A 20,000-nucleotide genomic window follows, 5' to 3' on the forward strand; every position below is an offset into this window, starting at 1 on the left:
TCATTAAAGCAATATATTCAGCATGGCTGTGACATTTTGGCCAATTCGAATTTAAAGACATTAAAACCTTATCAGGTGCACTTGTCGTTTTCCTTCAAGAAGTTAATTGGTCCCAGACGAGCACTGCTGTAGCTCTATCTCTCTATGTCTTTACAGTCTTGACATTGGCCAGGTCTCACCGGACAGGATGAGAATCCATACATTGATAGACACGACCTGAGTGCTTTATCATTTAACAGCTGGTAAAAATCCTACTGGAAGCGGATTCAGATTACTGCCCACATAAAGAAAATGAGCCCATTTTATGACCTGGAAAGAGTAAATAAATGAAGACTGGCATTTTTTCCCAATATATAACTTTATTTAAAATATTGTTACAATTTATTACTCTACACAACATTTTCAAACCTTTTTGTCCTTTCTCTTAAATTGGTTAGTAAACCTTTGTGTGTGGTTTTTTTTAGATATAAAACTCTCCATTGTGTAGCCTAGTTCTGCATCAGGTGTTAATTGATGATTCTTAGTAAATGCAACACTGCTTTTCTTTTAAACAGCTTGTTTCATTGTGTGGTTAGCTAATCCTCCATACAGCCGCTCCCCACGCACAAAATTAATGATCGAAGGTGGCTCCCGCGTTGTACACTATAATTTCCCCAATCTTTATAATTTCTGCTTAAATAAATAAAAGTTTTGAGTTGGAGAAACAAGAGTGCATTTTGTCCAAAGGATATTATCTTTTTTCTTTTTAAAACAGCTATTTACAGGTTATGCTGAAGACAGACAAACAAGACTTAGGTTTTTAATTAACGTCGCTGCCTACTTGTCATGGAAAAGCCCTGTGTTTCAAAGCAATGAACAGAAAATAATTACACAACGGTTAACACTTTATAAACAGCACTTACATCCACCCTTCATGTTAGTCATAAGTAAGACACGTCAGCTGAAATGTAAAAGCCAGCTGCTAATGCCCTCCAAGCCAGACGTGTGTTCCAGAGGTCGACGGACATCAAGACTACACTAAATGATGATGAGACAAACGCAGTGGCTCACCGAACCAACAGTGTCAAAGGAAATAGACTCAACCTCATCCTAAACACCACTTCCAACACTGGAGTGTGAGCATGTGAAATGCTGTAGAAGCTGAACCAACAGTAAAGATCTTACACAATACCTGCCACTGAATGACGTTATGGAAACCAGGGCTGATCTGGTAAAATGAGACTCAGAAAACTGATGTGTTACTATAGCAACTGCATCATTTAGTTGAGCATTTCAGTGGCGCTCACGACGAACACAAACTTTCTCAGTATCATGTGGATCAGTTAATTATCTATTCTATTGCCACCATGTTTGTTGTACCATCCAACATTCTTTTTATCTGTGAAGTCCTATGTGAAATGCATTCCCCTTTTCGTAAATAATCATTCACTTCCAAACTCTGCATCTCAAACACGAACACAGGTGGCCCACAGCACAGTGCACACTGACGAACAAAAACTATCAAAGACGGGCCAGCCATACAAAGACATGCTTCTTAACATTCCTGGCATCTCTCTGCTTTCACCTAAACACTGCTACTATGACATTTATCTCACTGTTGCCAGAAACAGACGACAAATGACAGTATGCACACCTGCCAGTGACTGACACCGAGCGTGAGATGGCACCTGGCGCAGACGAGACTAACCGAAACACAAAAATATAAAAAAAAAAAAAAACAGCAGCTCTCTAAAAGCTTATTCACAGCAGCACAAGCCACAGGGACGTAGAACAAACATCAAACAGTAAAAAACACTGCTTTGAATACATTATTGGGAGGAGTGAGTCAGTTGGCTGACAGGAATAAAAGGAACAGAGGCTGCACTGAGCGTGTTGAGCCAACGTGGTGCTGCCACGGCAACCACATCCCCCTGTGATGATGGGAGACCAACCTGGAGAGAATAAGAGCAGAGGACAGACGAGCCAACACACACAATCGCACAACCTCTATCTGCCTCTCCCTCTACAGCTTACAAAGAAAAAAAAAACATCATGGTTGAACAGCTTTAATTCTTATGTCATCCATCTCTAAATTGGCTATTACTTTGGCTGTCAAAATGACCATCCAGCAATCTGCACATTGCAGTTTCTTTTTCAATCCAGCTATCTCGTGTGTGTGTGTGTGTTAAACACACAAAATACTACAATGTGGTGTATATTGCTATTGGTTGTTGTATAACCGATGCCTGTCCTCAGAGGCAACAGCAGGAATAACAAAAGAGCATGTGATGTTGCACTTAACAATTTTGTCAAATCACAAACACAGTAGCAGGGAGATAGGGATGTGTGTGTATTTGTGTGTTATGCTAGAAAAAGAATGTGTGTGGTTCTGAATGTTAGCTAGACAATGGCAGACGCCTCCTATTTGTCTCCATCTGTCTGGCGTCTTCGCTGTCGTACAGACACAAAACCCCATCTTCATTTGCTGGCTCTCACACCGACAGCTCATCAGACACATCCAATCAGAGCCTTAAAGCTTATCAGCAATGTCAATGATAAACACAGAGGACACACACAGCACACATGCACACACATGAGCCTGCTCGAAGGCAACTGACTGAGAGAAGATTATGACTAAACCTAGGCATGAAATACACATTTTATTGAACTGAAAGCTAAGCTTAACTGTAAAAAAACAATTCTTGAAACTTAAACCAACTCCTTATGTCAGGGTGAATTAAAAACAAACATCACTCTCAGTTTCAGGTTTACGTTCCTGCCAGAAGGCGACTGAAGGACAAGAATGAGTCAGTTATGAATCGGCCGAGACAAACTACTAGCCCTTAGTGGGACAGACAAAACTATCGCATTCAGGTGAAATCGGTTTGTTTACGCACGTTGTCTGCATTCAGATGCTATTTTCTGCACACTTAAAGTGAGACAAAATGTTTTAAACTGAACGTCTACAGAGAGAAAACAGAAAAAAAGACAAATAAACCTGTTTTAACATATAAAAAAATCTGTGTAAGTCGTAAAAGTGGTGTATAATCACGTCATGTGTATGCACACAACTAATACTGTATCAATTTCAGAGCAGTAAGAGGCAGACAGATGCCTGCATTGCATGCTGATGCCTGTGGTTGCAGTCACACAACTTCATGCACCACCTACGCTCTGTACAACACACACACACACACACACACACACACACACACACCATCTGTCCTCCTGACGTGGTTAATGGACAAACTGCAGAGCGGGATACTTTTGGGTGAGTTACAGAGCCCGAGGGATCACTCTTTAAGAAGCTCTGAGAAGATTCCCATTTCTTCAAAACCTACAACTAAATCTGTCTTACACTCTGCTGCTCCCTGCTGCCTGTTCAGAAAACTGCAGCTCAACAGATATAACAATCAAAAACCTCCTGCCCTATCCTAACATTCACCATCTGTTGGTCAATCCCTCTGTAGAACATGCAACGCAAATATGTCAAAGCTTTGGCCCACCAACCCTTTGTTCCAGAGATCACTCCTGCACAGACCTGAGAATGAGAACGCCTCTTCCTCTCAACTTCCAAGCTCTGCAAAATCACCACAATAAAACACCTGCGAGGGGAATAAATATCCATACTGACATTAATGGCTGACTGCCAACAGAAGTCGTTTTGAAGTAGCGTGGGTTAGGCCAGAAGACACTGTGGTAAATGGAGATTAGTAAGAACAGCATGAATGCAAATCAGTTAGTATTTCATTGTGTTAGATCAATAAACCAATTATTTTAGCTCTTATATTAATCTATATTTTATCGGAAGTAAGACTGTTAAACATACACATAATTGTGAATGTCCCCTCTTGTCCATTTTCAGTTAGTTACATTTGTGCTGCCTATGTTATCTGACAGACAGAATACTCCTGACCTCACAGATAGAAAACCTAATTTTTGTGTTAATGTCCAGCATCAGTGTAAAGCATGATTTTGCTTTCTTTATCACTAACTGAGAGAAATAAAAACCTCAGTTTTTCTGCATCCCTCTCTTCTTGTTTTCATCTTCGTCGTCATAGCTCAGTTCAGCCGACGAGGGCCACGCTGAGGGCGCGCGATCGTGTTGGGGACCCGACCGTCGGGATCTCACCCCAGATGTCAGCTCCCTCGTCAAGTGGCGTTTCATCGAGGTGCTCCATTTGCGCAAATGGTGCTGCAGCGCTGTGGTAACCCTGACCAGTCACACACTGTAGATATGTGTTACATCTCAACCAGTGGCGAGAAATTGCTCGTGCCCTGCCCACATCACAGGGCAGATGTATGGAGGAAATCAACAGACACACTATGAAAATCTAGTAAATGACATGAAAGTTGGCTTTTGTTTATTTTCCTTCATTGCTCTTCTTGCTGTGTGTATCCCTGGGTTTGCTTAAGTGTGACTATTCCAATTTCCCAAATTGGTCACTTCCAGTTTGTTTTTCGGGGCATGGATCGCCTCAGTCTGTCACTCAGTTCTGTGTTTGTTGATGGGCGCTCTCTGGGGTGGCTGTGATGATGCAAGTGGACCAGTTCTAGTTCGAGTGATGACCAATGGTTTTAGGAAGTTGCAATCTCCCCCCCTAGGTGGCGCCATCCCTTCTGCTGTGTCTCCAGAGGAGGCAGAAACTCTGGAACAGAGAGACGGTTCAGGGCAACAAGCCTGAATGATGGGCTTTTTTTTCCGAACATCATGTGACTAATGAAAATGGTGCCACAACACAGATGTCAGTGTATCTCAGCAACAGTGCCACTGGGCACAGTTACATGAATTCTATGGTCCCTCTGTAGCATGCCATCACCCTGGCTTTATATCTGGATATTTCTGATTTCTTCAGCCTTCCTGGCTTTTCAGTCCTCAGCTGTTATCTATCTGTCTCTGTTCAATGTAAATCTAAAGGTTACAAGAACAGAGACAGATGTACTTTGTGGTTGCACTACAACATACTTGTTTTGCTCGTCTTGTTCTGTCTCACATCGCGCAAATAGTTTCAACTTCCCTGTAATGGCTCTGACAGCAAGTCACATGTCTTCACATGAATCTACTCTGAATACTTTTTTCACTTTGTTCACAGACCCACCAGGATATGTCACCTTTCAGCAACCTGGTAGCAATGGTGGAGAATTTACTCTTTCCTAAGCCGTTAAGTGCATTGTGAAACTCTAGCGAATTGTCTATAAAATTTCTCTACTGCAGTTTCCCCTTCACTTTGTTCAGTTCCTTATAATGCAATAGCAGCTGGAGAAAAGAGATAAAACAATAGAAGTGTATCTGAATGCACCTCTTCTAGGGTCAAGTATAATTTAATGTCACTGAAATGGAGTTACTGATAAACTAGTAAAGTGTTCATGCATACAGTATTTTTACCTTTAAAACAGAAATTAAATAAGGTAGCATATTGTACTTGAAATCCTCTCCCTGTCCGTGCCCTTTTAGTTTTTGCCAGAAAGGGAATTTCTGCATAATTCATAGTGCTTGATGGGTACCGTCATTCAAAGTACCACTCAGTACCACATCTGAATACATATTTCTTTGTGATTTGCCCTAGATAAAACCTAACCTTACCCTTCAGAACCAGTCCTTTGTTTAATCAATTGTGTTATGAAAAATATTGGGGTTTTTTCATAAATAAATATTTTTATTTATGAAAAATATTGTTTTTTCATAACACAATATGTTTGTCCTTTGGACAAATAAATACATAAAAAACACTTGTTTACCACTGTTGCTGCAGTTCTTGTTGTCTTTGTCAGATGCCTCTTCCTCAACCTGACAGCAAAGAAATCAATAAGTCAGTAAATTTTAAACAAAGACCTGAGCAAAGTGGCTTATTGTATGTCCAAAGAAAGACTGTAATGATGAGTTAAGTTTAGAATTTCAAACTTGGCATGGAGTCATGTGCTTCCCAGAATAAAAGAGGAAAGGAGTGGTCCTTACCTGTTTCCTCCACTTCAGCTCACAAAAGACCCGCTCAAAGCACTCGTGCATGTAGTTAAACTGGGAGTAAAAAGCAAACAGAATTGTTCTTTAGCTTTCCAGTACCCAACAATCAGCCTGCAAAGTCACTGGGACAAGTTGCGTTTTATTTTTTAAATCAGTTGTCTTTGCTTCTTCCTACCTCTGCTTTGATTACATATAAAGGAAAGTGTGGTGACTGTATAATCATACACTTATTACTTGCAGCTTGTTCTTTTAAAATTAACAAAATCATTCGCAGAAAAACTGCAAATTCCAAGACAGTCAATACACAAATACAATAAAATGCCTGACAAACATGTCACACAGCTGTGCAGGTGAATGTACACTCACGTATGGAGTGAAAATCTTGACCCAGCGAGGTTTCTTCTCTCCTCTGGCATACTCGAAGCAGAAAGCCATCCCCTCCTCATCAGTGTCCCAGCGCTGCATCTCCCCCCACTCAAAAGCTATCACCTGGTTCTGAAGAAGAGAGTTGACAGCAGGTAAGCATTGTGCATACATAGTATAAATGTTTAGCTTAGCAGTGGTTTGATTCACAATTCAGTATTTGGGAAATCTGTTCAGGAAAATTTAGGAATGCTTTGATTTTATTATGCAAGTAGAAACAAAAACTGTATATCCATGAAACAATCATAATATTAATTAATGTATTTCTACACTTTTTCACGAACTAGAGCAGGCGAACACTTACTTCCAGCGTGCCATCCTCAGTGCAAGCGTGCAGCTTGAAGTGATGGATGCTGATAGCTGTGATGACGTGTCCCTTCCTCCTGGAGTCACAGGAGCAGTGGGGGAACGCCACCTCATTGTAGCCCTCACATGTCCGCAACAGGCTCAGGTACTAACAGACAAAAATCACTATTACTATCAGTAAACAAGGTCAAGGTTCCAAGTTTCAATTACTCTAAAACCCGAGTTAGGAGTTTGGGCTGTGACCAGAGTTCCTGCCTACTCCCAACTACACTACAATATACAAGACTGAAAGCATAAACATTCAGGTAAATAAATACGAAGACACTTGCAACCAGAAGTTGTACACTGGTGGTAAACTACCAAAGGATTATTTGGATAAACTGACCACATATTTGAAATCTAAATGGTTATATTCTCACCTAAAGAAACATCCAAACTTTATAAAGGGATAAGTTAGATTAGGCATATAACATCTGATGGGCAGGGAAAGGTATCTATAATGCTGCAGTTAATCAAAATTGAGCCCAACACTACCCCTAGCATCCCAGAACACGTCCGGTGTAGTGCTTCCTGTTGCATGTGTTTTCCCTGTTTGTATGTGTTTTCGTATTAATTTCCCTGAATGTTTGCGCTTTTACTTTTGTGTGTGCTTTGTCCTTAGGGGCCACTGTAAATATTGCTTCAGTTTATGAGAAACATGCTCTGTGTTTAAATTTACAAAAAGCAACTGTTAAGCTGTGAAAACCGGCTTAACTGGCTTAACATTTCAGTTTATAATACAAAAAGGAAAGCAGTAATGTTCAGTTTGACTCTGAATCTGAAAGAATTACTTCAACTACTATTTACTGCTATGAGTAATAATCCTTCCTTTCATTCCACTACGTTGCGATACCACTACATTCACTGCCCTGTGTCTTTTTCATGCAAATTCTGACTTTTTGTGCAAATTTGGACTTCATCATCAATCAGCTCACTGAAGTACATGTAAATGAGTGTTGCTTTCAATTATTTAAGGTTGCGCTTTAAAAGCTTGGAAATGCTGCTGCTCTGCCAGTGGCTACATAGTTTTGAATGTAGTTAGAGTTTACAGACAAAAGCTCTCACACTTTCACTTAATGTTCTACAAGCATCAATATAAACTCAGTGGCTTTATCTCTGTTTGCACCATACAAGGATGTATTCTAACGTGTGAAAGGGTCTCTTTACTTTTCAGTCCATTTTTACTTGGTAATGTTTTGGTGATGGCTCTGGTCAGCAGGCAAAAAGTGCAGTCATCCCAATCCCCTCCCCAAACAAAGACTGGTTTGTGGGACTGACCGTGGCCATCTTGCGCTGCTCTGCCAGTTTCTGCAGCTGGTAGGATTTGTCCTCTGTTTTTATGAATCCCTTCTTCACATCATCCAATGCCTGGACAGACGAGGGGTGGGATGAATGGGGGGGTAAGGGTGGCATGAAGAGATACAACACCATTTATCGTTTAAGGTCACAGAACAAAAATAATTGTCCATTAAAACATTTAGAGGATAAGACATTCTGCCTCAAGAAACTGAGTTCAATCAGTTACAGCAATAACATTCCTGTGTACACTTTAAACAGGTTGTTGATGTTTTACTTAACCTTTGTATGTTAGTATATCCATTCTGTCCACATGCATATGTACTAAATGGTGAATACAATAAAGAGAAAAATAGAAAAAAAAATGAGTGCAAGTGCTGACGTGCTGACTTTTCCAACAGAAATTATCTTAATAGGACACCGCTGAACCTCACATGCCTAAAATGCTTCAGGTAGTGACCTTTATTGGTCTTCGGACAGCCTGTAGGCTGCTGCTTGTGCTATGGCTATTTTTAGTGCATTTGCATTAGAGGATTATTTTATCTAGTTCACACTTGCACTATGCTTCAAAAAACGTCAAAGAGTTTCACTGGCTTGTAGACTATCATGGCTCTCTTGTTTCCTGATTAAGTGAACAAGTGGTGGCATTTCAAAGCTCTCAGCTATTTGTTTCAGACTCAGGATGTCATCTGTGATGTGACTTCCAGGTAGTAGCTTCATATTTTAACTAGGATTTGATTTTAGTTAGAATGTCAGTTGCAGGTATTGTTAAAACCTCTGTGTCCATGGCTCTCACACACACAAAAAAAAAACAGTTAAATTACATAAATATTTGCTGACACACTCCTAACTGGAAAGAATTCAACTACCACTGAGCCAGGCTTTGCTTGTTGTCATGTCAAAGCATGTTGGGAAATTGGCCTTACAGAAGACAACTTTGAAGTTGTTATATCTTTGGTCCATCAATTTTGTCGTCATTAGATAAAATACAGTCATATTGTGTTCATTGTCTAGGAAGGCTGGACAGCCTCACAGGCATACCCTGATCCTGGATGAGTGAACCTTTTACACTGACTATGGATATATGAAAATAGACAGTAAAAGCAGATTTTTAACTGTAGACATTAACTATACGGAGCTTTGGAAGATTCTGAGACCAGCATTTAGTGAATTGCTGAGTACAACAATACAGTAAATTTCTCTAATTATGTCAAAATACTAAAAATTATGACATTTGATCCCCAGAAAGGAGTATATCAACTCCTTGAGAAAAGAGAAGATCAGTTTTTGTGCAGGGTTCCCTTAGGTTCATGGCAAGTGGGATATAATTATTATTATTACCTGGTGAAAGCAGTAGTGCAGCGCCAGTGGGTTGTCTCTGAGTAACTCCTCCTCCTGGAAGCTGAACAACCATTTGCGGAGCGCCAAGCAAGTCCCCGGCACTGCCGACGTGTAGTTCTGCACATAAAGCTTATGGGGAAATTCATTAGGCGCCAGCTTCCGTACTGCAACAAATAAAAAAAATTTTTTTAAAAAGTGAGGGGGATGAAGAACGGGGGTGGGGGTGTCTGTTTAGTCATTAAAAATATAATTCATTATAGCCTGTACCAAATTACCTGCCCTTGCTGCCCAAAACTGCGCACAGACCCCTAGGCCCAATGAATTAAACACACCAGAGGGATGATACAGGTCTTTATTTAGAAAGCTAGGGGCTATGCAATAAAGTTAACTTAAACACATGGGAGTGGGTTAAAAATTCAGCTAAATTTCCCTGTGAAACACTCAGAACCATCAAATACACAGAGTTCTTACCAAAGGAGTGGTTGATGACCTCAAAAAGGGCAAAGTAGCTTGCCATAATACTGTCCATTCCAACCTTCATCACTAACGCCTACAGGAAGAGCATTACAGAGTCAGTTATGTAAGAAAAACATTGAGAATTTCTTTTACACTATGACATGAAAGTTTGTCTTTAATGAAATCTGCCTGCATTCGTTCTTACTTTCTGTATAAACATGTGTTTTACACCTACAGAATATCATTAATCACAGACATGATTTTACTTTGCAATCCTCAGTGTTATAATTCACACAATTAATACAGCTGTTTGAACAAAGGGGTAATAACCCGTTCAATGTAGCTGTATCACGGCATAATTCCAACAGATGTCATGTGATCTTACCTGGTACACCTGGTCTGTTGTACTGTTCTTGCGAACTCTGACAGAAATGGTGGTCTTATCTGGCAGGGCTATCCGCAGTTCAACATCTGTCACTCCATTGTAGTTCTGCACAGTAAAGCAAAACATAATGAAAACAGCTGTAGAGCTGTGTTAACTCGTGTGCATTCACAAAGGCCTGCTGTATGAGAGTGTATGTACGTGCTTGTTGTGAATCACGGATAAGTACATCAGGAACATCAGAAAGAAAAACATCCACAAAAAAACAATACATAATAAAAGCAGAACTACTATCGGTAAGACGCCCAAATCCTCCAAAGTGTGTTTTTTGAGTGCAGAATTGTTTTTGTTTTGCTATTGTAATTTCTCAAAACACTGGTACAGCAATGCAATTAACTATCTGACTGATTTTCAGGCTGGCAGACAGGACTGCCAACCAGCTACTTTCAAGTAATGAAACCCCACAGCCACAGACCAGAGGTGATTAAATAAATACATTCACAAATTAATTAAATTCCTTAAGATTCTCTTGAAAAGGCTCAAATTCATACATGGAATAGCCCTCATGCCACCTACGAGAACTTCTAAAATGAAAAACTAAACCTGACTCAACTGGGAAAGGCACATCAGATAGGGTAATAAACAGCTGTACTGTCCTGCAGTGCTGTGCAAGTTGTACACCATAGAAACTTTTGAAAGATTTGCAGAAAAAGTTTCATCACTTGAAGCTACAACTTTGCAAAGCTCAGAATCAAACATCACATAGAAAGAGATACATCCTAATCTAGTACAGTCAGTATCAGAACAACAGTAAACGGGATGCCTACCTCATCTGATTCAGAGAGAAACTCCTGCATGATGTCACTCTCACCAATCACCCGCACAGAGCAAACTAGACACAAAACCAGACAAGGATGGAGAGAAACAGGTTGAGGGTTGGGGTCCCAAAATAATACACAGAGGACTGCTAAATGTAACTGTGCTTGTATGATGTGTTCAGATTTACAGTATTTTCCATGTAAAGTGAAAATCTGACCAAAGTCAGTGCTTGGCCTATTTTCTATTCTAACAAAATGATTTCTGCATGTATACACTAAATAATTCCTCTTTTTTGTATTTTGTATTGTATTAATTGTGGATTTTGTTGGGTCTAAATACACGTACTTAGACTTCAGCCTTTTACAATAGAGCTGCAATTCTTCTCAAATTACAAATGGATTGCTAACAGAAAAGTCTTGTCTTTGCCCATGCCGAAGATCAACACACAAGCAGGTTATTATTTACACGGGTGACCTTTCCAAATCAGCCTACCTCGCTCAAGATATTCCTCCAGGCCTCTACGACGAGCATCCAGCTGCTGTTCGGAGAGGGAGAAGGGCCATTTTCCAGGAAGCTTCGGGAAGTTGAAGTTGGAAAACTCCCTCTTTAGATTCTGATGCAGGATGGCAAACTCTCGATAGCGCTTTGAGCACAGTTGTCTACCTGACATGTACACATTGTACACCTTTGGTTGGTGAAATAAAACAGAAAGGCATTAGAGAGGATTGACAGGATGAAAAGTTTGTATGCAATAGTTAATTTTTTTTAGAATTTCACAGGAAAGACATTTTCTATTTACAAATATGCAAATTTCCCGCCTATAAGGGCAGCCACAAGAGGCTATTTCAAGAACAAAAAATCTAAGCTAATGTGTCAAATTACCACTCACCACAAATCTCTCTGAGTGCTGCTCTACGTGTTTGTATGTGGGAATGGAAATGGGCACGGCCTGCTTGTCACTATAGTCATAGTTTGGTTGAACATCCTCTCCTCCCTCCAGTCCGTCAGCCTCCTGAGGTGGAACAGAGAGCACAGCCAGGACCAGCTCCTTCTCCCCTGCACGGATCAGGTCAACTACCTGCTTGTGGGTGGCACCTTCCACGCTCACCCCATTACTGGAGGAAAGTGAGAGCAAGAGAAATATAAAGAAAAGAAAGTGAGCTAGGAGTTTTAAAACATCTTCCCCACTGTTTTTCACATGATGAATTAAAATTTCAACATAACAGATGATCTGTGAACAGACCAAGCATTCAGCACTGACCACAGCAGGGCCTGACTGGACATTTACCATGCTAATATGGTGTGAAATTTGTGAAGCGCATATAATAATACAATTTTTTTTAAATATTTCAACTTGGGGTATCTCCCGATATCAAATGGCTGATAGCTGATACTGGTGCCCTCATTTCCCCACATTTAAATCCAGCGAGTAATCAGTTTTATGTAAGGTAACCTGAGGCCAGGCTGTGGCACTAAAAACTGAGTCGTTGGCCTGATTTGACTGAATGCAACCGCTAGTGGAAATTTTATAACTGCTGATAAGGAAACTGAAATTAATGTGGTAGTTGATAACAGTTCTACTTAATAAAAGCAGCATTGGCAATTGATTCAGATATGTGGATCCCTAAAAATAATAATAATAATAACAATGATGGCATTTTAATCACAGATCTGCAACACATGATTAAACATTTTTTAAAAACACTGCAAATATGTTTCCTGTGCATTGGCCTATTATAATGTGCTAACGTCTCATATTTTGTCCTCCACTGATAAACACAATGTTGGACATGCAGAGTAACCAGGTCAGCTCTAAAGTCTCCCTTTCCTTTGGTGCTGCGAGACACCTCCCTTCTTGGCTTTGCCAAAGCCAGATGGCACCAGCATCAGGTGTCTCTGCTAATCTTCCAATGAGAAACAGCAGGACAGACACATGAGGGAGTGAGGAGGGAGCGAGCAAGAGCACAAGCATAGGTCTGCACACTATATGCCATGTCTCCATTACTGTGTATATTTGTGTAGTAACATAGATAGGCAAATGGGACAAGAGTGGGTAGTGAAAAACAATATAAACAAAAGGTGATGAGAAGAGCTGGCTGTATTGTGGGAATACAGTTTGACATGACCGCAGTCTTCTTAGTTACTGAACTTCAAAACAAAATTGGGGGTGTGGAGTGTGCAAAAAGATGAAGTTAAAGGGAGGTGTTTTTGTCTCAACACTACTGTTACAGCCAACTGATTGATCAGCTTACCACTAAGGTGAAACTTTAAAGAACCTCTACACTACTTCCTCCTGTAAAGAGCACACCAAGCAGTTCTTCGTTCTCTTTGTTATTTTAAGTTGACTAGAAAATATCTGACGCTCTACACAAACTACACTCAAAAAGAGTCATCCAAGAAATACTACACGGTAGATGGTTATCACAAATGAAACAGGCGGTTCCCTTTCCTTGTTCAAACAACTTTGAAGTAAAATGCTGACATATGACATACTTAACCAGATGATTACTTTGAGGTTCAGCTGGTTAACTAGTCACATGATAAGAACTGGGCCTGTCATGTGACTAGAGAGCGCTTTAGCTGTTAAAACTGAGAATGAACAGGTTAGGTAAAACCTTTACAATGCCTCAGCAGCTAGAAGTATGGTCACGGTTCCTTGTTTTCTGTTTCTGTTCTCCCTTTTTCTAAGTTTAGCCCATGGTCAGGCTCACAACATGTACAACATGTTTTCACTCAGATCCCGACTTTAAGGCTTATACTGGGCCACAAATACACTGAGACTTCTAAGTAACATAACTGTGTGAATTGTACATAGTTATTTAACATTAACATGCAACTCCTTTCACACTTTGAAAATAGCTCTATTAGGGACATTATTTCTATTTAAAATTACTGTTACACATCTGCTAAAAGTTAAAGATTAGAATAAACTTTGAACAAGCAAGTTATTTTCATCTAGGACTCTTTTAGGGAGAGACTGACAGCTCACTCGCCCCCGACTTTTCTGGCATGACAGAGAGTTTGATCAAATTAGAAAAACAAAACAAAAACAAAAAAACACGTCTTCAAGATGTCTCCAGGATGCAGCCATGTTTATCAAAACCATTCCAGGACAATGATAGCGATAAAGGACAAAAACAACGCACAGCATTCAAAATTGTCCCATGTAAACAGCATAGCTATAGCTATGGCATAGCTATTCAGGCTAGCCTGTCAAGAGGTCTCTCTTCAAGACAAGAAGCGCACACTAACACCATATGATGTTGAATCCGAGTGACAACACCGCCATCCACTGTCTTTGGTCAGAGTCAAAATACACACATCCACTATTATGAATATGACAATGCAATGTCAACAAAGCTGTCATTTAAATTCGCCCTCACAACTATGCTGAAGCAGTTACTGCGCAAAAAGCTAGCTAAACAAGACTACCTGGCTCGCTAGCTAGCTAAAGCTAATCAACATGCACAGCCTGTTGTCCAACTTATGTAAGCTGGTTAGCCTTCTAGTTAACTCACTAGCGTTAGCTTGGTGAAGCTACACCCCTGACTTCTTAGCAACATACAAATGCCCGTAAACTGGATAAATAACTAGTCAGGTATGGAAACGACTACTTTTGTTGTCATAACACACAAGTGACGTAGCGTTATACACCGAAGACGGCTAATGTTAACACATGCTCGAAGCTACATCCACACGGGCTAAACCCGATAGCTAGCTAGCTAGCCTGACTTGCTAAGTCCCAGGCTTCACTGAACGGATAGAAGCTGACTTACACCTCCAGGATCCGGTCACCCTTGGCTATCCCAGCTCGGTCCGCCGCACCTCCGGGCAAAACAGCGCTGACATGCTGAAGAGGAGCGTACAGTTCCCCGTTGATGCTCCGAAGCTGTCCTCCTTCACTTACTTGACCGCGAACATTGAACCCGTAGCCGGACTCCGACTTGACAATTCTCACAACCCGCGGACCTGACGTTGCCGTAGCTGCGTTCTGGCCCGTGGTGCCCGCCGACGAACCGACAACCGGACCGTTACGGGATGCCGAAGGGAGAGCCGACCGAGTTTCATCGCCTCCTACATCCGCCATCTTATTCACAAACCCTACCCCCCCGTCTGTCGGTGTCTTCTAGCAAATTCAAAACAACACTCGAGCTCTGTCCCTCGGTTACGTTAGCTCCACAGACTGACTCTGTTGTTGATAACCCGCCCCTAGGAAGCGTCACGAGACACGGCCACACAACGTGACCTCCCGGAGGCGTCACCGAAAGTGTGGTCTGTCTCAGTGTTAACTTATCACTTTAACATTGTGTACGTTATATGTTAATGTGATACGACGAGTAACAGGTTTATTGATTGTATTAAGTTGTAAATCTATCAGCACATTTTTTATATATCTACAAGCAACTTTGTTTTTTTTTTTGTTTTTTTTTGGGGGGGGGGGGGGGGGGGGTTGTTTTTAAGCTTTTTTGTTTTGATCTTAGTACAAAAAGTAGTGGAAGTAAAAGTAAGATGACAGAAATTACAGTTAAAGATATACATTTTTACATACATTACATACATACATACATACATACACAGAAACTTTTTTCTTTTTTTGTTTTACAAATTACCATTCAGTCTTGTTTTCAAATCTAATTTTACATCATCCCTTCTTTTACACAAACTGAGTAGCAAGTGTTATTAAACAATGATCTATCTGCAGAGGAGTTGAAAACGTGAATGAACCTGTTAACTTTGGTGCAATACAGAAATAAGCTGTTTCTCTTTAAAGCAAGCTTTTAATGCTACAAAAGACTCTGTTCCTCTCTAATGTTCAGAGGACATTGGGGTTTTCATCTAAAGAAGTAATAATGCAACATATTTAATATCTGTATAGACTGAGGTGTCTCTAGTAGGTTCCCTAGAATAGTTTTTCTGCCTCTCTCTCTCTCCCCTGTCTCTTTGTCTTTCTCTCGATTTCTCATTTTGTCACAGGCTGATTTGCTGTCTTGTGACACAGTTAAAAACTGATACCAAACAATGATATTATTGTGCCTTGTGGCATGTTATTTTATGTAATCCATCATAACAGGAACCAGCAGTGGTGCAATAGAGGTGCTGATTGCTAATTTTAATTGGAGAGGGAGAAGTAATCTGTGAAATCTCCTCCAATCTGTATTTGACTGGAATGAACACTGCTTGCTTGCCTGTCCTTGAGACACATAATTACTCATTATTGCCAAAATGCATCATCATGCATCAAGAATATTGGTGGCTAAGCTTACCACTGCCCCAGTAGACAAAACACATCACCAATATGGAAACTAGACTAGTCCAAAAAAATGAATGTTGATGAAAGAAGCTGATTGTACAAGAGTAGACAGTGAAAGAAAGATTTTAACATTTCAGTTGTAAGAGGAAATTTGTGTTATTTGTTATCTCAAAAGTTACATAGTTATGTTACAAGATATGTTTGTGCAGCTGTCCAATACTGGCACATGTAATACCACACAATGTGGACAACTCAAGTGTTTCAAAGAAAAAGGAAGTTTATTTCATTTTTCACTACAATCACATGTATATTTTTTGTTTGTGCCTTCAAGCAGTAGTAAATATTTATTTCTTCATCAGAACAGCTTTCACAGAAAGGCACCTCTCTGTGCTGGCCCCAAGGTGGCGCTGGGATTCCTATTTCTTGCCGATGAAGTACTCGTGGCACATCTGAGTGAGGCAGCACACCAGGGTGACAAACTCACGGAAGTCCACACTATTGTCCTTGTTTGTGTCCAGGTCCTTAAAGATGCGGTCTATTGCTGCCTTGTCATTGGCTTTCTGCAGGTAAGAAAAAACGTTAACAAACTTCTGACATACAAATGATTCCTTTTATTTTAAGACATTAGTTGTAGTTCTCAGCTTCACCTGCAGTAATCATAAAACAGGGAGGAATTGTTGCTGGACTTGTGTCCAACCAGATGCATATATTTCATATTGCAATACTGCAATGTTTGTGCATTTACCACTCAGCATATAAAGCTTTACACGTAAGCTGGTGTAGTCATGCTTCCATTTGAGTGTACAGGACTGAGACAGAGAGAGGCCAGAGGTCACTCACCCCCAGCAGCTCTCCAAATTCATTCTCAAGCAGCTCTTTCAGCTCTGCCTTACTCAGAGTGTGTCTGTCCCCCTCCTTGCCAGAATATTTGTCAAAGGCAGTGATGAGGAGGGCCATAGCCTGCTGGACGTCTGACATGATGACAGCTGCAAGAGGACAGAAACAAAAAAAAGAATAAAGAGTTGAACAGTGATACATACAATTCGTCCCTGTGTTGATTGCCATCATGTGTTGGTTATCATCAGAAAGTTTACACTTGTGATGGCATGGATTCAGGTCAGTTTGACTAGTATTTGTCACATATCCTCAGATGGACTGACTGAAGAAGTTGCTCAAAGTTTAGGTTCTCATTGAAAGCTGCCATGACTCCATCTAGAGGCTAAGTCTGTCTGTTAGCTTTCAATGACGCACATTGTAACGGATCATGTGGTATTGTGGTCAAATCTGAAATGCTAACAAAGGATATCGTTTATATCAAGAGCTCGAAGGAGTGGTTGCAGAGGACGGAAAGCAAGAGGAGTACAGGGACTGTTTGGTAAAATGGGGATAGAACAGATTTATTCAGTTAAGGTAGAAGTTCTATTTTTTTTAATTTAATTTAATTTAATTTAATTTAATTTTATGGTCAAGCATTGCTTTTAAAAACCTGGCATGTAGTTATAAGTCTGCTTCACTATTGTGCCAGCGTTGGCCATTTGCTTATTTCTCCTGCTACAGTTTAATTAGCTGTATGAATTTATGCATATGCATGTAGTAGCAAAATATCAACATAAAGTAATGCATACAAATTTCATTCATTAAGATTTCTGAAGCATCGACCAGTGGTTGACATCATTGCTTTTGTCTCTGCCCGTGTTTTTCTTTGAGTTTTCCATGGAGCAAGATAAAAATAAACCCTGGGTTTCCACCAGGGCCCAGCCACTCGTTTTTCCCCATGTCACTGGTCTCTAACACAGCGTCTCTGCCGAGTGACACAGGGCATTGTTATGGCAACAGCTGAATCTCTCCAGGTAACTGAGCTGAAAGAAAGCAGGTCAAGACTTGATTAAAGTCCCAGTAGTGATGTCGGATGTCTGGTCTCTTAACCCTGTCTCTCTGAAAAATGTTTTTTACACAGAGTCCACGAGTGAGTTCTGGTTGCATTCTGACTCAAATAATGCTGTTCACTCTCTGGGGTGGGGTAAGCTGAAGAACTTGTGACATCGGAGAGCTTGTAAACAGATGGGAATTGTGGAGGAAGACAGCACAAAACAAATACCCTACCACTGTTCAGATGTTTAATTTGCAATTAGTTGCAATTAAAAGTAAGAATCTAAGGTAACTGCACTTCTGAATGTGCAATACATCAGTTAAAGGTCATTTGAGGTTAAAGTTAGCAAAAAAAAATTGCCACCGGAGCAAAATGAGCTATGTCTGTTGCATTTTTGCAAGTTTCACAGGCAATGAAGAGAAGTTGGCTCAAAAATACACACAGTGCTTGTAACTTTGCAGTTCTTGAATACTTTTGTGCTATTTTTCAATCTCACACAAAACACTGACTAGAATGACACAAAATGTATTGCATTCAAAAAAACTTTCCTTTGAAAAGAGTTTTGGTGCATTTTTTTTAAAGTCAGAGATCACTGTAAATAAAATGACAACAAACAAAATGATATTGTTATGATTTTCTACTCACCAAGGTTGAGATTTAAGGAGCTTAGAGAGTGAAACTCAGTCTTGGAGGAGCTGTAGTGGTGCTGGAAATGGATGCAGAGGGTGCTTTATACATCACCACACCCACTATCCCTCCCTCCATAATGCCCCTTTCATCTTCAGCCATTCAATCCTTCCCCTCCTCTCCATGTCCTGCAAGTTTTCGTAAGTTAAGAAACACTGGACTTATGTACTGTTGCTTAGAGAATTACCCACAAACAGTTGATGATTACTCATGAACCGTTGTTAGGGAGTCTGATATGATATACAATGCATGTATGCATTCAGGAAGGATTTTCAAAATGCTGAAAATTTGCATAATTCATTACAGTAACCAAATTAATGTCATGATCTCAAGAATCTGAAATGAGTGCAGAGAGTGTGAGACATATAGAATATATGAAGACTAGGAGTGTGATGTGCCTTTAAGGCTGAGTTTTTGAAAGCAAAAACGCTTCATTCTTGTTACAGCTACAATATAATTAAAGCCAACTTAGTCATGTAACAGCGCTAAAAATGTGTTTTACTTTCTTTGATGCGATGTATTTGAGGAGTTACAGATTTTATGTTTACTGTTAAATTTCTTGTCAGCCTTATCTACATTCTACTGAATAAATAGTCTGATGATTTTATTTCAGGGAAAACTACATTTTATTTTTCTACATTTTTCTTCTACATTGAAGACTCTTGTTTTGGAAGCTGATGAAAGGAGAAATTCAACAATTACTATGTGAACTGAATCTTTTTTTGTAATGACGTAGTCAAATACAGCTGCTCGTTTTACAGGTCACTTTTGTTAATCCTAAAATCGACAATTTGTGTAATACACCGTAGCACTGACCTTTGCAAACACTAATTTTTCAAGATTCTGGATGGTGGGGTCATGAGACAAATGCTAGAGCTTCATCTGCAAAAAAAAAGCATGAAGTTTAAAGAGTTGTCTTTTATCATATTTAATTTTTCCAGGTTTTCACCTGCACCTCTTTGTCATCACTTTACAAATTTGTCATATACAGTAGCTCTGTGCAACAAATCCCAAATAAATTTGGATAATTTCTCTGACTTTTCTAAAGATGAAGTTAGGAGAAATGTGAGGATTCAGATGCTATGTCGTTCACAAAAGACTTACTCCCAAATTCAAAGACCAAAGAAATGAACAGTTATGCATGTTTTAAGTTAAATGTGGATTTCTTTCCTATCCACTCGTGTATCAG

At 40.0% G+C, this 20,000-nt stretch overlaps 2 protein-coding genes across 2 annotated transcripts; both read right to left on the minus strand.

Moving 5' to 3' along the window:
• Positions 1-1,322: 1,322 nt before the first annotated feature.
• Positions 1,323-15,175, minus strand: snx27a (sorting nexin 27a). Its single transcript, XM_041054139.1, has 13 exons — positions 14,780-15,175; positions 11,893-12,118; positions 11,496-11,688; positions 11,012-11,076; positions 10,188-10,292; positions 9,818-9,896; positions 9,347-9,510; positions 7,988-8,077; positions 6,669-6,818; positions 6,308-6,436; positions 5,936-5,995; positions 5,719-5,767; positions 1,323-4,628 (listed from the first exon to the last, which is right to left on the minus strand). The coding sequence occupies exons 1-13, from the start codon at positions 15,088-15,090 to the stop codon at positions 4,558-4,560; spliced, it is 1,692 nt and encodes a 563-aa protein (XP_040910073.1). The 5' UTR covers positions 15,091-15,175; the 3' UTR covers positions 1,323-4,557.
• Positions 15,176-16,511: 1,336 nt separating this feature from the next.
• Positions 16,512-18,878, minus strand: LOC121192493 (ictacalcin-like). Its single transcript, XM_041054250.1, has 3 exons — positions 18,770-18,878; positions 17,095-17,240; positions 16,512-16,814 (listed from the first exon to the last, which is right to left on the minus strand). The coding sequence occupies exons 2-3, from the start codon at positions 17,230-17,232 to the stop codon at positions 16,671-16,673; spliced, it is 282 nt and encodes a 93-aa protein (XP_040910184.1). The 5' UTR covers positions 17,233-17,240; positions 18,770-18,878; the 3' UTR covers positions 16,512-16,670.
• Positions 18,879-20,000: the final 1,122 nt, after the last annotated feature.

This window comes from Toxotes jaculatrix, chromosome 13 (assembly GCF_017976425.1).
Source record: "Toxotes jaculatrix isolate fToxJac2 chromosome 13, fToxJac2.pri, whole genome shotgun sequence".
In the NCBI taxonomy this organism is placed as follows: domain Eukaryota; kingdom Metazoa; phylum Chordata; class Actinopteri; family Toxotidae; genus Toxotes; species Toxotes jaculatrix.

What these genes read in the sequence shown, in the direction of transcription:
- snx27a (XM_041054139.1), bottom strand. Translation starts at nt 15,090, where the DNA reads ATGGCGGATGTAGGAGGCGATGAAACTCGGTCGGCTCTCCCTTCGGCA. An exon ending in GGAGGAATATCTTGAGCGAG is followed by an intron (nt 11,077 to 11,495) that starts GTAGGCTGATTT and finishes TTTTGTGTCTAG; the next exon opens with TTTGCTCTGTGCGGGTGATT. An exon ending in AGCTGAAGTGGAGGAAACAG is followed by an intron (nt 5,768 to 5,935) that starts GTAAGGACCACT and finishes CTTTGCTGTCAG; the next exon opens with GTTGAGGAAGAGGCATCTGA.
- LOC121192493 (XM_041054250.1), bottom strand. Translation starts at nt 17,232, where the DNA reads ATGTCAGACGTCCAGCAGGCTATGGCCCTCCTCATCACTGCCTTTGAC. An exon ending in AATTTGGAGAGCTGCTGGGG is followed by an intron (nt 16,815 to 17,094) that starts GTGAGTGACCTC and finishes TCTTACCTGCAG; the next exon opens with AAAGCCAATGACAAGGCAGC.